This window comes from Labeo rohita, chromosome 7 (assembly GCF_022985175.1).
Source record: "Labeo rohita strain BAU-BD-2019 chromosome 7, IGBB_LRoh.1.0, whole genome shotgun sequence".
NCBI classification, from domain to species: domain Eukaryota; kingdom Metazoa; phylum Chordata; class Actinopteri; order Cypriniformes; family Cyprinidae; genus Labeo; species Labeo rohita.
In genome coordinates, this window is record NC_066875.1 from 41,865,680 (window position 1) to 41,882,436 (window position 16,757).

Genomic DNA, 16,757 nt, shown 5'->3' on the forward strand with positions numbered 1-16,757 from the left:
AAATCAGCCCTGTAAAAATCATGCCATTCTGAGGGATTGTTTCTTTAAATGCAAATGAGCTCTGCTCACCCCGCCCCTCTCTTCTCTCTTTGGAGTGATGGGCTGCTCTGAGAGATTGTTTACTTTAGCCACGTTTAGCCGCGAAACTTGCTATCTAGCACGGTATTAGGAAAGGTGATTGCAAAGATTCATAAAAAAAAAAAAAAAAAACCCTCATACTCACTTCTGCTATAGGTGAAGCTGGATCACGAATGATTTGCACAAACATAGAAGCATTTATGTAGATCGGGAGGTGCGTTCCCTTCACAAACAAACGTAACACAACACAACACCTCAATCGCTCAGTCAGATATATTCTTGTGTAACTTACATCCCTGCTCCTTCATCGAAACAATGGAGGTCGGACTGTTACAGCTGATCTGAAGTAACACGGTCATGTAAATCAACTATCATGGGAGCGTCCTCTGTCGGTGTGACGCCACACAGGCATCAGAGGCTCAATTTGAAAAAAGTGATATAATTTTCACAGATTAATTAAAAACCACTGCATGGATTTTTATCATTATAGGGTAGATTTGTACATACACCGCCAACACACATTAATGTTCAAACAACATGTAAAAGTGAAGTTTGCATCCGATGACCCCTTTAAGATACTTGCACAATGAGTCTGAAATTTTTGCATGTTAAAATATAAATACAACCTCATGTTGTCTCATTCAGGTTTACAGACTGCCTCCGAAACTTTCACACGTCATAAAAAATGTGGATTTTTTTTCTCATTTTCACATTTGTAGCAAGCATTTTGAGAAGTGTTTTGACACCTTGATGTTCTATGTGTGATGAATTTTAAGGAATAGGAAAAAAACGCATTTGAAAACTTCGGATTCAGTATGCAAAGACCTTTTAACTTATCTTTGGTAATCACATATTTGAAAATTACATATTTACATGGTTAATGAAAATTATTTCTTCTTGCCTAATTATTAGAATATAACTCTACACCCTTATCTCATTTAGTATACACAGAATCATTAATATGCAAATTAGCCCCGCCTCCACTCAGTCACACCAGCTCTGACTACCGCTCCATTTTCACTCAGTGTAGCAAACGCTACACAAAGGCAAGTGGCAATATTTTTATTTAATTCAGCTATATACAGTTAAACCTGAAAATGAATCCAAAGCGGAAGAGTGAATTATACAGGCTTGTCGATAAGTCAGTGTATCCACTTTATGTATCGCTCTCTCGTCAGACAAGTAACTTAACTGACAAAGCTGACATCCACATTTCTGAGACTGTCCGTTTTAAGGAGAAAATGCTCAGCAATGTTATTTACTGATGCATTTGCACATGGTTTGTCTTTAAGCATATTAAAAACACCATGTAAACAATGTTAAAAACTTGATTTTCACCATAGGGTTCTTAAAATAATTACTTCTTACATCACTGTATTAGAAGATATTACTACAAATAGTGTGCAGATTGTTCCCTATAGTTCTAAACCTTTGCTAGATGTAATTCAGCACAATAACAACATGCCATGTGGCTCACAACAGAATTGTATGCTGTATTATACTGTATTTTAAGCACTGCCAGACAGCGAGAGTAGCTGGCAGTCCAATCCCAGAGGCACAGCGCCAACCCTCAAGCCCTCAGGTTTGGCCGCGATCACTGAATCTTAACAGTCAGTCTAATAAAGCACACTCATGCTCCTTCCTCAAATCTAATGTACAGTTTGATTTGGCAAAGCGCAGACGTTTCTATTTACACTTCACAAAAGCAAACTTCACGGGGCTGCAGGAAGCCAGACTGGGGAGCTAATATTTGGAGACAATTATATTTGATTTCTGTATTTATCGAGTATAATTTCTGAAAGACGTTCAATTTATTTAGTTTTAAACATGTGGAGCGGCGGTCAGGCAGAAGGCAGCCAGAGGTTTATGGCTCTGTTGTTGAATCTGATCCCATGTGAGCATGCACTGAATTCTTCTGAAGTAGACAATTCAAAAACACATCTGAAATGGTATGAAATTATTACTTAAATGCATGCATTTGTCAGGTTAGACAAACCGTTTATTATATGTAAACAACATGCGTTAGTGTAAAAGTCAAACTAGGCTGTAAATTCTGAGCTAAGTCTAGGTAAACTGACTTGGTCAAATGCAGCTTTAAACATGCAAAGACAATCAATGGCATGACATCGGTCTTTGCTTCTTAAAACACCTGACTTGATGCACAAACTTTTAACATCCAGGAGCAGAACACGGCTTTATAGATTTAAAGTAACTCTGCCTGTGATACATCTATGTACTAAATAAACAAGGTTAACACATTGTTTAATAAACAGTTAAACTCTAAAAGTTAAGATTTATTACAGCATGCCGTATGCAGTGGTCCCAAAAATGACCTAGATATTTAATTCACACCTGAAATCGTTGCCTATAACTCTTCAACTAAATCCATTTTAAAAATAATTTTGCATTAATATTCAACTGTTTTAAAATGAATTGTTAGTGTTCAGAAAGGTGTACTAACATTTGATAACTAGGCTTCTTCACACTACTCTTTTTGCCTTCATTTTGAAAACTAATAAATAAATAAATGCACATAAATGCCACTATTTATTTCACTAATATTTTTAAATGCCTGAAATGCTGCAAACTAACAACAAAGCTCACATATACTCTGTATAACTTACTGTACATGGTCCTTGTGATCTACAATTAAATTTGTATTATTTACGTAGTCTATGTGACCCTGGCCCACAAAACCAGTCTTAAGTAGCACAGGTATATTTGTAGCATTACCCAAAAAATACACTGAATGGATCAAAATGGCAAAATGGGCCAAAAATCATTAGGATATTAAGTAAAGATCATGTTCCATGAAGATAGTTTGTAAATTTCCAATATTTACAATAAATATATCAAAACATAATTTTTGATTAGTTATATGCCTTGCTAAAAGCTTCATTTAAACGACTTTCAAAGCGATTTTCTCAATATTAGATTTTTGCACCCTCAGATTCCAGATTTTCAAATAGTTGTATCTCAGCCAAATATTGTCATATCCTAACAAACCATACATCAATGAAAAGCGCAAATATTCAGCTTTTAGATTATGTATAAGTCTTAGTTTCATAATATTTACCCTTATGACTGGTTATGTCGTCCAGGGGCACATATCACAAGGCGATAAACGCTGCAAATAACATGTCAATAAACACTTTTTTAAAAAAAAGAGACGTTACAAACAGGTATTAGATGGCTAATACCTAATATTATGGCTAATATCAAGAATACAGCCCTATCATACGACTAAAGTGCAATAAACCCTGTTTAGAAACCAAAGTGGCAGCAACTTTCTACTTTTGTCTTATTTTCACACTGACAAACAAACGCGTTCAACAACAAAAACGCATAAACGTTGAGCACTGATGACGCCACACAATTGCGCATAAGTTTACTTATCGACGGGAATAATTTAGCGAATTAAATCAACGTTACATTACTTAATGTGACTGGTCAGTTTGCCAACAAGCGTTTTAGTCCACGCTGGTATATTAGAGAGCAGTTGAGGTCTTACCTTCAGCCGGGCGCGTTCAGAGTTGGAGAAAGACGAAAGCAGCGCAAAGCGAACGGATGGATTCAAACGTGAGGATTGATGTACACTGTATTATTATCCCGAGTCATTCTTGCTCTCGTGCACGCGCTGTTGGATGATCCAGAGCTCCCACCAGCTCCTCCCTCCTACATCAGTGTCCTTCAGAGACCTTCCTGCCCACCTCACACATATACACTGATTGATTCGGGCTCCTGTGTCATCAGATAACATGCCATATTATACACAACGCAAGATGCAGTATACAGCCTGTTAACAATGACATCATCAGAATCTATCTATCTATGCAGAGTTGTGTTAGGACATAAAAATAATGAAATAATACAATAACATATTTGTGCATAAATATACCAATGGATAATTTTGAGGACATATGCAAAGAAATAAATAATAATGTCAAAGGTTTTGAGGTTCTGAAGAGTAAAAATTGATAAAGGGAACCTCTTTTGAAAGGAAATCTCCTTACAGCAATCTATGGATGTATTTTACCATAGATGACTAAATGTCATCTTTAGAAATTTTAGTGAGAAGATGAAGAGCAGGCAGGAGAGACATCTGTTGGCCTGTGACAGGGACTATATAGTGTCAGAGACAGGAAAATATATTACAATGCATGTTTCGTTCAGGGTGATTTATGAGATGTCTAAAAACACAGAGGCCTGAATGTCACCGTTTCAGTGAAGTCAGAGGCAATGCAGGATGGGAGCTTTTGCAGGCTGAAGAAGAAAAATAAAATTAATTGACAGGAAATTAAATAAACAAATAAATAAATATACACATATTTATACATGTCATAACATTATAACAAATAACATTATAACAAAATATTTTAAAATGGTTTTATTTCAACTCTCAGTTGAGAAATAACATCAAAATTAAAAAAAAAAAAAAAAATTTCATGTTTTTTTTTTTTTTTTTTTTTTTGAGAAGTCTCTTCTGCTCACCAAGCCTGCATTTATTTGATTCAAAATACAAAATCAGTAATATTATGAAATATTTTTTGAGGGTGATATAATATAATTGCGACTTTATATCTTGCAATTCTGACTTTATAACTCGCAATTGCGACTTTATATCTCGCAATTCTGAGAAAAAAAGTCAGAATTGCGAGTTTGTATCTCTGAATTCTGAGAAAAAAAGTCAGAATTGTGAGATAAAAAGTCGCAATATATATATATATATTTTTTTTTTTATTTAGTGGCGGAAACGGGCTTCCATAGAAAACAGTTACTTTAAATAGTAAAAAATATTTCAAAATTGTACTGTTTTGGTAGTGCAGATGTGATTATATTTGCATATCATTACAGTGATTAATTGAACAACTTCTAAATTAAATGCATACAGACCGAAAATCATTTTAAAATATATCACACAAAGTAAAGGCCGTTTGAGCATTTTCAGAAAGCATAGTACTGAATGCAAACATTTTGTCAGCTTTGAGCAGTGGAAGAGTAAAATACTGTCAATAAATTGTTAAAGATCGTATTTCAATTCTCAGATCCACAGAGCAGACATTTCATTGAACTCTGTTGCCTGAGAATTTCCAGATGATATACATAAAAATATCACAAGCGATATTGTTCCTAAGTGTCTAAAAGTAGTTAAAGTGTATTTAAATTCTGTTTAAAGATGAATGCGATAAAAAAGCCATACTACAATATGCCAGCTCTGACCTGCCTCACCTAGTTTAGGAGACGGCTTTGGTTTTCTTCAAGTTGAACTGCCACATCTATTATCTTATTATATGCCATTGCTATGAAAATCAGCACACTCGCACAGAGAATCAACTTTCAAACGCAAAACAGTATTGAGATTCTGTGTACTTATGAGGCATTAGATGCAGCTTCACAATGTAAAGACAGTTACATTCACATAATTCAAAGTGGACATTCGACATAAGCACAGATTTGAGACAAGAAATGACACACAAGATGTTTTAAACGTTGTTATTATTGCCAAACATTTCAACAAGAGCACAGTTATTTAGTTTTAAATGCCAATGAAACAGCAAGAACATTGTAACATGTAAAATGTTTGAACAAACACTCTTAAGAGAAAATAAAAAAGCCAGGTCCTAGGTTGTCTATTCTAGAATACCTGGTTGCTTTTTTTAAGAAAACTGTAACAGTAACATCAACACTTTAACTTAAAGGAAAGTTCACCCAAAAATGAAAATTACTCCATGATTTACTCACCCTCAAGTCATCTTAGGTGTATATGACTTTCTTCTTCCAGACAAATACTATTGGAGTTATATTCAAAATGTTCTGGCTTTTCCAAGCTTTATAATTTTTGGGCTTTAAAATCTCACCCCCCATTCACTGGCATTATAAAGCTTAGGACATTTTGAATATAACTCTGCTTGTGTTCATCTAAAAGAAGAAAATCCTAAAAAGGCTTAAGGGTGAGTAAATCATGGGGTGATTTTCATTTTTTGGGTAAACTATCCCTTTAAGAAAGTCATCCTATTGCTCACATCTAATTGAAGGGACAGAGAATATTATAAATACTAAAAGCTGAACAACGATGGTTTGCTGTGGTGTATGGCACACTGACTGACAGATGTAGTGTAGCATCAGCAAATCTCCACATTTCAAGTGTCTCAAGTCTTTTGAAAATATTATCTCTCACAAAAATAGAACAATCCCTTGAAGCTGCCTTCAAAGAGAACAATCAACTGCATGTTTTTCATAAAAGTCAATTGGCACTTTATAACAGTCTGTTCAGAACTTCACAAAATTCCATAACATACAACACGCATGATTTTCTTTGAAAAGACCTACAGTGCTGCTCACTTTCAACAGCACACAAACAATTGTTAATGAGCCTCAGATTGAAATTACACACATTTATCTTTAAAAAGCCACTTTTAAAGTATTGTGTCATGGTTAAAAGCCGTAGTGAGATATGAATCTAAAGGAACGTGACATTTCAGTAATATTTTCTCAAAAAACTCTATTTTCCTTTCAAATGGAAACAAAAATATCCATATCTCACTTAAAACTCAGTTTTAAGGACAGTTGAGGTCAAATGTTTACATACACCTTGCAGAATATGTCATTTTAATTATTTTATCAAAATAAGAGGGATCATACAAAATGCATGTTATTTTTTATTTAGTACTGACTTGAATAAGATATTTCACATAAAAGACGTTTACATATGGTTCACAATAGAAAATAATAGTTTAATTTGTAAAAATGACCCTGTTCAAAAGTTTACATACCCTTGATTCTTAATACTATGTTGTTACCTGAATGATCCACAGCTGTTTTTTGTGTGTGTGTGTGTGTTTAGTGATTCTTGAGTCCCTTGTTTGTCCTTAACAGTTAAAATGCCCTCTGTTCTTCAGAAAAATCCTTCAGGTCCCACAAATTCTTTGGTTTTTCAGCATTTTTGTGTATTTGAACCCTTTCTAATAATGACTATATGACTTTGAGATCCATCTTTTCACACTGAGGACAACTGAGCTATTACAGAAGGTTCAAACACTCACTGATGCTTCAGAAGGAAACACAACACATTAAGGATGAAAACGTTTTTAATTTGTCTTCTGGGAAACATGTAAGCAAGTCTTCTGTAGCTTCTGAAGGGCAGTACTAAATAAAAAAAAAAAAAAAGATATTTAGGCAAAATAAGAAAAATGTACACATCTTCATTCTGTTCAAAAGTTTTCACCCCCCAGTCCTAATGCATCGTGTTTCCTTCTGGAGCATCAGTGAGTGTTTGAACCTTCTGTAATAGTTGCGTATGAGTTTCAAAATCATACAGTCATTGTTGGAAAGGTTTCAAATACACAAAAAAAGCTGAAAAACCAAAGAATTTGTGGGTCCTGAAGGATTTTTCTGAAGAACAGCAGGCAGTTTAACTGTTCAGGCCAAACAAGGGACTCATGAACAACTATCACTAAACAAAAAACACAGCTGTGGATCATTCAGGTAACAACACAGTATTAAGAATCAACCGTATGTAATCTTTTGATTGGATAAATTCAACTGTTATTTTCTCTTGTGGACTATATGTACATGTCTGTATGTAAATATCTTATTCAGGTCAGTACTAAATAAAAAATAACATGCATTTTGTATAATCCCTCTTATTTTGGTAAAATAATTAACATTTTGCAGATTCTGCAAGGTGTATATACTTTTGACCTCAACTGTATATCAAGTTGGTAATCTTTAAAACAGAATAAATCTTAAGTTTCTAAAAAAAAAAAAAAAAAAAAAATCCTCAGATTTAATCCCTAAACCTTTTTGGTTACACTAAACCATAATAATCCCAACACAAACAATACTTTATTGTTCGTATGGGCAATTGATTGAAACAAGGCTTGTTTCATTACTTTCTACATTCATTTGTGAAATGTAATCAGGTTTAACCAACTGCTGGCTTTGTTTAAAGATGCTACACACAGAAGAAGGAGGACATACTGTAATGGCTGTCGTGAAGATCTTCAGGACGGTGAGCTGTCAGAAGCTCAGACAGGTGTCAGTTCTTCAAAGTCTCTTGCGGTATTCTTCAAGTCTTTCGTGAAGATGAAAGCACCATGAGCAGTGATGTGAGGTTAGCGTATGTGAGACATCAGCTCTGCAGGTCAAACGTCCTCAGACAGTGGCTAGAGCAGCAGTATGCTACAAAACTCACAGTGGTTCTGTGTGAGAAATACAAAGAGCAAGAAAGAATAATAATATACTTATGTCTTGTGCAGAAAACAGGGAAAACTTGCTGCCACAAGTGAACATCTTACATCTCACAGGGAAAGAGCTTCCATACCTGCGATCAATGTATATATGCAGATTAATGTGTGCGTATATAAGGGAGGTCATGTTACTCCCACAGCAAGGCTGGTCGATGAAGTGCTATTGAAACATGGAGGGTTTTCTGGTATGCATTCACAAAACACACACACACGACCTGAGACTGAAAACGTAGAGTATTACAGGAAAGCAAATGGAAAGAATTCCCTTAAATAATTCGCTTCTCTTTCTTTTGTGCACATATGAAGGGAGCACCGCTCGTCTCCAAACATCAGCCGAACACTCAGGGTAAGAGGTAATTGGCGAGTGGATTAGATCTCTTAATGCACGTGAAGTAGCTGAGAGCAGCAGTCGAGCAGGATGATTGGGTTACGCTGCTGGATGTTGATACTAAAACCACAGCGTTGCATTACAGATGGAACATGACGGGCAGCGGAGCAAGCACTGCTCATTTCAACCAATCAGATGAACAGGAAGATGAGGAGATAGAGGAAGTGACAGGGGTCGGAGAAAACAGGGTGAGAGAGATAGAAAGCAGGAGAGAGTTTTTCTGAATGTAAGAAAACTGAGATGTGTGGAAGTGAGGATGTTTTTGGTAAACAAATACGCACATAAATATCAATCCCAGAATGCGTGTGCATTTAAAGGGGAAATACACAACTGTTCAAGTACGATTTTTTAATGTTTCTGAAAGAAATCTCCTATTGCTCACCAAGGCTGCGTTTATTTGATGAAAAATACACTAAAAACAGTAATATTGTGAAATATTATTACAATTTTAAAAAACTGTTATCTACTTAAATGTATTTAAAAATTGTATTTATTCCTGTGAGGCAAAACTGAATTTTCGGCATCATTACTCCAGTCTTCAGTGTCACATGATCCTTCAGAATTCTGTGAGTTTGTGCTTAAGAAACATAACTGATTACTATGTTAAAAAAGACAGCTGACATGCTTAATATTTTTGTAGAAACTGTAATTATTGTTTTCAAGATTTTTCAAATAGAAAGTTTAAAAGCACATTTATTTGAAATAGAAATATTAAAACTGTCATTTTTAATCAATTCAATGCATCCTTGCTGATTAAAAGTAGGGTACAACGGGGCTAAAGGCACCTTGATATTATTTTCCACTAAACCACTACATGGCACAAAAATGTGGCATAGCACTTTCCAAAATATTTGCTTTTCAAAACGCATGTGCAAATTTGTCTGATCCTCGATGCGATCGCGGGCAGCAGTGCAAAGTCAATTCTACGCTTATTTGATCTAATATTTGGTGTTTTTAAAAATGTTGTAGACTTAACTAGCAAATGAGAATCGCAAAAATTCTTGAATATATCTTGAGACAAAGGTCTTTTTAATGATTTTCAGTTTTTAAGATTAAGATAATTAAAGCAACTGTTTTTAAATAACAAAAGAATATGTAAAAATATGGTATTTGGGGTAAAAAGCGCCCCTGCTGTTGGGGCTAAAAGGCTCAATAATTAACATGATAATTAATAGAAGGCTGACTTTTCCATTTGTTGACACGACATTGTTAGATTCAGATGGTAAATATCACATATTATGTTGGGTGTCCATCTTAGAGATAATCACCATATTTAGAATGAAATCATCATATTTAAAAACATGCTATTAATCATATCATATAATAAAATATAATTTGTTGTTACTACTGTAAATCTATATTAAATTACTATGAGATCTCCTTCAATGCTTTTAGAATCTTTACATTTTAAAATGATTTTGTTTTTGTATTTTAAAATATATATTTTATTTTAACATATTTTAATGACAGTATATTTACTGAAAAAAAAATATTTATCAAAATGAGCAGAAAATAGTACAAACTTTGCTAAAGTGATTGTTTTAAAAAAAGTATTAACTTAGACATTAATTAAAAAAATATTATTTTAGCTAAAGTATTTGTATCAATCCTGTGTGCCTTTTACCCCATGCTGGTGAGCCTTTTACCCCGTGTGTGGGGTAAACGGCCCCCCTTGCCACCTCATACATTTCATACAAAATGAACGACTTTTGCCTAAGGTGATTTTTAATCAAAGGACCAAAAAAATTTAACTGTTTTTGATGTTAGAAATGTTAAATAACATTATAAATGGATTAGAATAAATATTAAAAATAAAATAAAATGAAGTGCTGAATATAAACACTTTTTTTAAACACTACAGAGCGACAAAGAGAAAGCAAAAGTGAATTTTGCATCAGTACCTCTTGTGTACTCCTGCGAGTGCGGTCTCTCTGAGAGGAAACAGTTTAGGGTAGACGATGGTGAACATGGGCTGACTACAGCGGTGACAGTGACCCAGAGGCCACTGAACCACATCTAGCAGACTCTTGGGCAACAGAAACGGTGTCCGAAACTTCACATCTGCACACAAGATGGGAGAACATGAGAATATTTAGGCTGGTGAATGCAAATGAACCTGATGCAATCCGATGGTTTGTTGTAGGTTGTCTTACCCTTACTGGTCCAGTTGTGGGCTGCATGTAGGACTCTGCACGCCAGCTCTTCCAGAGGCAACACGTGGTCGGTCTCCGAGCCGATGGCCTTCACTTCAGAGGGCAGAGGAATAGTCACATCTCCCAGTGTCAGACAGATCTGCTTCACGTCAGAGATCTGTGCAGCTAGACCACACCTGTGCATTCAGACAGATAAATAACATCAAGTGAACACTGACATGTTGAAAAAGCCAGGAAACAACCACACCAACTACCATGAAAATATATATATTTGCCAAATTAGCAACTGTGATGCTTTTTGCAACTGACGTATAATGTCGGAAAGTCTTGCATTTTTCCACCCAGAATCTGCTTGGGTGAATCTCTCTTGGGAAAATATGCAGTGAAAGCAGCAGAACGTGTTAAAAGTCAATAAGTCAAGCTCGAGTTTATAGTTTATAGAAGAACTAGTTGGGAGATTTACAATGGCAAATCTTTAAAATATATTCAAAAGTTTTGTTGTCTGTTTGGGGAAAGTGAGCTCTGCTTGTAGAGTTACGTGTGTGAAAAAAATCAATGTTGTTTACTTTGAGATGGATGGAAAGTCTGACCAAAGACTCTACACACATTTTCCACTAGTTTCTGTGGCACTTTGTCCAATCGTTCACAGGAATCTCAATGAGTTCCACTTGGTGCATGCTGATTCATTATTAATCATCTATTTCAGATTTAACTGGCCATAATGTCACATTACTTATTTATATACATATATATTAGAAATACGTGCAATGAACTAGCTTATTTCTAATTACTTTATAGTCATTTTTAAATCAAAGTTTGGAGTTCAATAGCATACTACAGTCACAGAAAACTCACTCACCCACTGCAGCCGATGACTTTGTTATAAAGATAGGATGGGAGTCCCTTCAGATGAGCATTGTTGTCCACAAAGACAAACTGTAGCTCCATGGAGCGTCCCAGATCTGACAGAAATATAAAACATCAGTATATGTGACCCTGAACCACAAAACCAGTCTTAAGAAGCACAGGTGTATTTGTAACAATAGCCAAAAATACACTAGGGAGTCACTGCATGGGTCAAAATAATCGTTTTTTCTTTTATGCCAAAAAATTACCAACAATATTAAATAAAGATCATGTTCCATGAAGATATTTTGTAAATTTACTACCTTAAATATATCAAAACTTAATTTTTGATTAGTAATGTGCATTGCTAAGAACTTCATTTGGACAACTTTAAAGGCGATTTTCTCAGTATTTTGATTCCAGATTTTTAAATAGTTGTGTTTTGGTCAAATATCCTAACAAACCATACATCAATGGAAAGCTTATTTATTCAGCTTTCAAATGATGTATAAATCTCAATTTTTAAAAAATTTACCCCCATTACTGGTCCACGGTCACATATCGGCAACAATATCAAATAACTGGTATTTCTGCAATAAATTCCAAGACCATAGTTATATGATAGATGTGCACGTACTGTAGCTCTCAAATACAAATAACGTTTAGTCTGTTCATCACAAAAAGCCATCATATAGTTTCACAGAACTAAATTTGGACTAAGCATAATTGGACAAATTATGATGCTTCTATTACTGTTAAAAAGTTTGGGATCAGCTGCATTTTTTAAATGTTTTTGAAAAAATCTTTTATTTGATGCATTTATTTGATGAAAAATACAGTTAAAAATCTTATAAATTATTATTGTAATTTAAAACAACGTTTTTTATTTTAACATATTTTAGAATGTAATTTATTCATGTGATGCAAAGCTGAATTTTCAGCATCATTACTCCAGTCTTCAGTGTCATATGATCCTTCAGAAATCATTCTAAAATGCTGATTTGCTGCTCAAGAAACATTTTTAATTATTACCAATATTTTTTTTATGAACTCTTTGATAAATATAAAGTTAAAAGAACTGAATTTAAATTAAATTTAGTTTTTTTTGTAACATAATGAACACCTTTATTTTCAACTAAATTAATTCTTGTTGAATAAACTATTAATTTCTTTTAAAACAAAATACGAACAAAAATTCATACTCTGACCCCAATTTTTTTTTCCTTTTGTATAAATGTAAATGTTACTTTCTTGACCACACTATCATATCTTCTCACCCAGGGGCAGTGATGTCAGGCAGTTGGCAGCCATGGAAAGCTCATTGAGGTCGGGCAGCAGACAGAGCTGGCGAGGAACGCAGTGCAGCAGGTTGCGGTCTGCCGTCAGGCACTGCAGGGACTGACACTGGTGCAGACGCTCCGGAAGAGTCCTCAGGAGGTTCATGGACACGTCGAGGGTCTCCAGCTCTCTGAGATCTCCCAGCTCTACCAATACAAGCACACATACATTTCTGTTAAAGTTTCAATCAGGTAAAAGCACCATATTACAACCCTAGGGAGTCACTTTATGCCCTCTGCTGGCAAAAACAGGAGCTGATACATTATGGGATACTGAACACCTTCCCACATGTGTGCAATGCATGTCACTTATTAAAATATGCTTGAAACTGCTGGAACGATTAATTGTAAAACACTTTATTTGGAACAATTCACATATGATAAATTAAAGCCATGAACAGTCTCGGCTTCAGATGAAACACTGCCCAATTAAACTGGAAAAGAGCAATAAAAAGACTGATCTAAAACAACTGTGTGTTTTCAAGCAAAGCATTTAAAGAGAGTGTCAAAAAGCTTAATCATTTTCCAACAGTCTCTCTATGAAGTTTTTCTCCTCAGAGTCATGTTGAGTGTAAACAAACAAAGTTTCTTCACTAAATGAAGTTTAATAACTGTACAGAAGTTTAAAAGCTTTCCTCATACTCAGCTGGTGAGTAAGAATTATTTGATGCAGTTAAAGCTGCTTAATTACGCTGGGGGGAAAATGCTACAGATAATGTCTATGAATTAAATTAGTTGTTTAACTAGAAACATTATTAATTACACTGTTGCAGCACTGTATTTATATTCTGCTCTCATATGTTTTACAATCTTCTGCAAGCAATTTAGTTCAAACCAATAAGTAAGAGTTAATAAGTAAATAAGTTCATAAGTTCAAGTTTATTGATGCATGCAGCATGTAATTATTTGCATTCAATCTTAAATATTTATTTTAAGGTTTTTAAGCACAGTAAAGCAATATAACAAAATATACAGCAATTCTTTCTTTTTTATTATTAGTCTTTTCTGTGCAGTATTATCAGCATTAACAACTTAATCATTCTCATTCTCTTAATCATTTTTAGATTAATGCTGATGTTTGCAACTCACCTTGCGGGAGAAATTTCAGTTGATTGTTGGCCAATCGCAGATGTCGTAATGAGCGCAGCTGACCAATCTCTGGACAGATGACCTGAAGAGCGTTGTCACTCAGGTCCAGTGACTGCAGCTTCACTAAGTTGCCAATTGCTGGAATGACAACACAGTGAATTATCCAATGCATACTGTACCCGACATCAAAATATTGCTGTATGATCATGAGATTAAATTACCTTGGGGAATCATTGCAATATTGTTTGAGTGCAGGTATCTAAACAGAACAAAAGACAGGTTGCGGTACTGTTTCATTTTTTTTTTTTTCCTCAGATGTAGTACTAATGTAGCTCAAATAATTATATTTTTACCAAACTTAGATTCATCACATTAACATCATATATTGTTGAAACCAGAAAATTGTAATTATTTTACCAAAATAAGAGGGATACGCTTACGCTTGATTCTTAAGACTGTGTTGTGATTTTGAGATCCATCTTTTCACACTGAGGACAACTGAGGGACTCATATGCAACTATTACAGAAGGTTCAAATGCTCACTGATGCTCCAGAAGGAAACACAATGTATTAAGAGCTGGGGGGTGAAAGCTTTTTGAATTTGAAGATCAGGGTAAATTTAACTTATTTTGTCTTCTGGGAAACATGTAAGTATCTTCTGTAGCTTCTGAAGGGCAGTACTAAATAAAAAAATATTTTTAAGCAAAATAAGAAAAATTTACACATCTTCATTCTGTTCAAAAGTTTTCACCCCCAGCTCTTAATGCATAGTTTTTCCTTCTGGAGCATCAGTGAGTGTTTGAACCTTCTGTAATAGTTGCATATGAGTCCCTCAGTTGTCCTCAGTTTGAAAAGATGCAACTCAAAATCATACAGTCATTGTTGGAAAGAGTTTAAAAACACAAAAATGCTTTAAAACCAACAAATTTGTGGGACCTGAAGAACAGCGACAGTTTAAATGTTCAGGACAAACAAGGGACTTATGAACAACTATCACTAAAAACAAAACAAAACAAACGAAAAAAAAAAAAACACGGTGGATCATTCAGGTAACAACACAGTATTAAGAAACAAGTGTATGTAAACTTTTGAATGGGATCATTTTTATAAATTCAACTACTATTTTCTCTTGTGGACTATATGTAAACACCTTTAATGTGAAATATCTTATTCAGGTCAGTACTAAATAAAAAAACAACATGCATTTTGTATGATCCCTCTTATTTTGGTAAAAAAAAATTAACATTTTGCAACTTTTGACTTCAACTGTAGCTATTTTTTATGGGTGGGTATGAAAACATCCCAAAGATTGAGGGACCTCTACTGGACAACAGTAATATTACAGTTGCACAACATTGTTAATACTCACAATTCTATTAGGTTGGGAAGTTTCTGACCCAGATTCTCTGGCTGATAGGAGCAAAACAGTATTAGGATGCAAAATTTATTATAATACACAGTCGGATCATAAATAAAGACTGACAGCACTGGGACTGAGATCTTACAAGTGTTGTGAGGGAGTTTCTCTTCATGAAGAGACGCTCCAGGAACTGCATCCCTTCATCTTTGAGAAGCTCCACAGGGAAATGGTTGAGGTTTCTGTAGTTTAGGAAAAGATTCTTGTGTCGTTCTTGCTTGGCCATAAAAATCGCTTCATGGAGTTCAGAAGCCATGGCTGAGAGAACGGTCTTTGGCTGAGAGAGTTTTTCCCTCGTTCAGCTTCTACTTTTCCATTCTGAAAGAAACATTTTTAACATTTTTAAATGATAAATAAATACATTGTTGAAAATTAAGACAAAATATACAAAGTAACTGAAAATAAAAACAAAAAAAACAACACTAGAACATAATATAATATACACAATAAAATAATTATAAGAAATAGCAGCAGAAATACTTAAAACCACATTGTTATTTGTTGATTTTATCTGATCAAAGGTGAGATCTATTGCACAGAATGACAGTAACACATTAAGTTACCCTTGAACTGTTGTTACTAGTACCATTAAAGCATCATGCAACGTCAGATACTAAATAACAATATAGTAACAGTAAAAAACAACATGAGCTCAGATAGTGATTCTATACTGTGCTGTGCTGTATTGTCATTCAATCTCATAACACATAATGAGCGTAAACATAAATGAAGTCTTTTTGAGTACATTCTTATATGATTGCTACGATGGCTTTTGTTCTGAACGCTTAAATGATAGTAGTTGCACTGTCCAATCTATAAAGACTGTGTCTGTTCCTCGAATAGTGAGGTCAAAACGTAAATTTAATGTAGGATCTAGAAAAAATCTGATCGTAATTAAACCAGAAAAAAGCAAAATACACGAACAGAAACCATTTTTAAAGCTTGGGCTCCTAAACATTAGATCACTTGCACCCAAAGCAGTTATTGTGAATGAAATGATCACAGATAATAGTTTTGATGTACTCTGCTTAACTGAAACCTGGCTAAAACCTAATGATTATATTAGTCTAAATGAGTCTACTCCACTAAACTACTACTATAAGCATGAGCCCCGTCAGAGTGGTCGTGGTGGTGGTGTTGCAACAATATATAGTGATATTTTCAATGTTACTCAGAAAACAGGATACAGGTTTAATTCAT

At 34.5% G+C, this 16,757-nt stretch overlaps 2 protein-coding genes across 5 annotated transcripts in view; both read right to left on the reverse strand.

Annotated features, from left to right (window-relative positions):
* Positions 1 to 3,898, reverse strand: part of mef2ab (myocyte enhancer factor 2ab) — a 32,946-nt gene extending 29,048 nt beyond the window's left edge. For all 3 annotated transcript variants that reach the window (XM_051113837.1, XM_051113838.1, XM_051113836.1), the window contains exon 1: positions 3,590 to 3,898. The gene's annotated coding sequence lies outside the window, so the exon portion shown is untranslated. The remainder of the gene's footprint in view (positions 1 to 3,589) is intronic.
* Positions 3,899 to 5,557: 1,659 nt separating this feature from the next.
* Positions 5,558 to 15,869, reverse strand: lrrc28 (leucine rich repeat containing 28). 2 transcript variants are annotated; one of them, XR_007828164.1, is made up of 10 exons: positions 15,646 to 15,869; positions 15,510 to 15,550; positions 14,362 to 14,399; positions 14,141 to 14,278; positions 12,992 to 13,198; positions 11,728 to 11,830; positions 10,869 to 11,044; positions 10,617 to 10,776; positions 8,059 to 8,279; positions 5,558 to 7,224 (listed from the first exon to the last, which is right to left on the reverse strand). XR_007828164.1 is itself a non-coding variant. In XM_051116076.1 (9 exons), the coding sequence occupies exons 1-9, from the start codon at positions 15,811 to 15,813 to the stop codon at positions 8,210 to 8,212; spliced, it is 1,101 nt and encodes a 366-aa protein (XP_050972033.1). In that variant the 5' UTR covers positions 15,814 to 15,869; the 3' UTR covers positions 7,703 to 8,209. The 2 variants fall into 2 exon arrangements, 1 of the variants encoding a protein (XP_050972033.1); XM_051116076.1 differs by lacking the exon at positions 5,558 to 7,224 and having other exon boundaries at positions 7,703 to 8,279.
* Between the last annotated feature and the right edge of the window lie 888 nt (positions 15,870 to 16,757).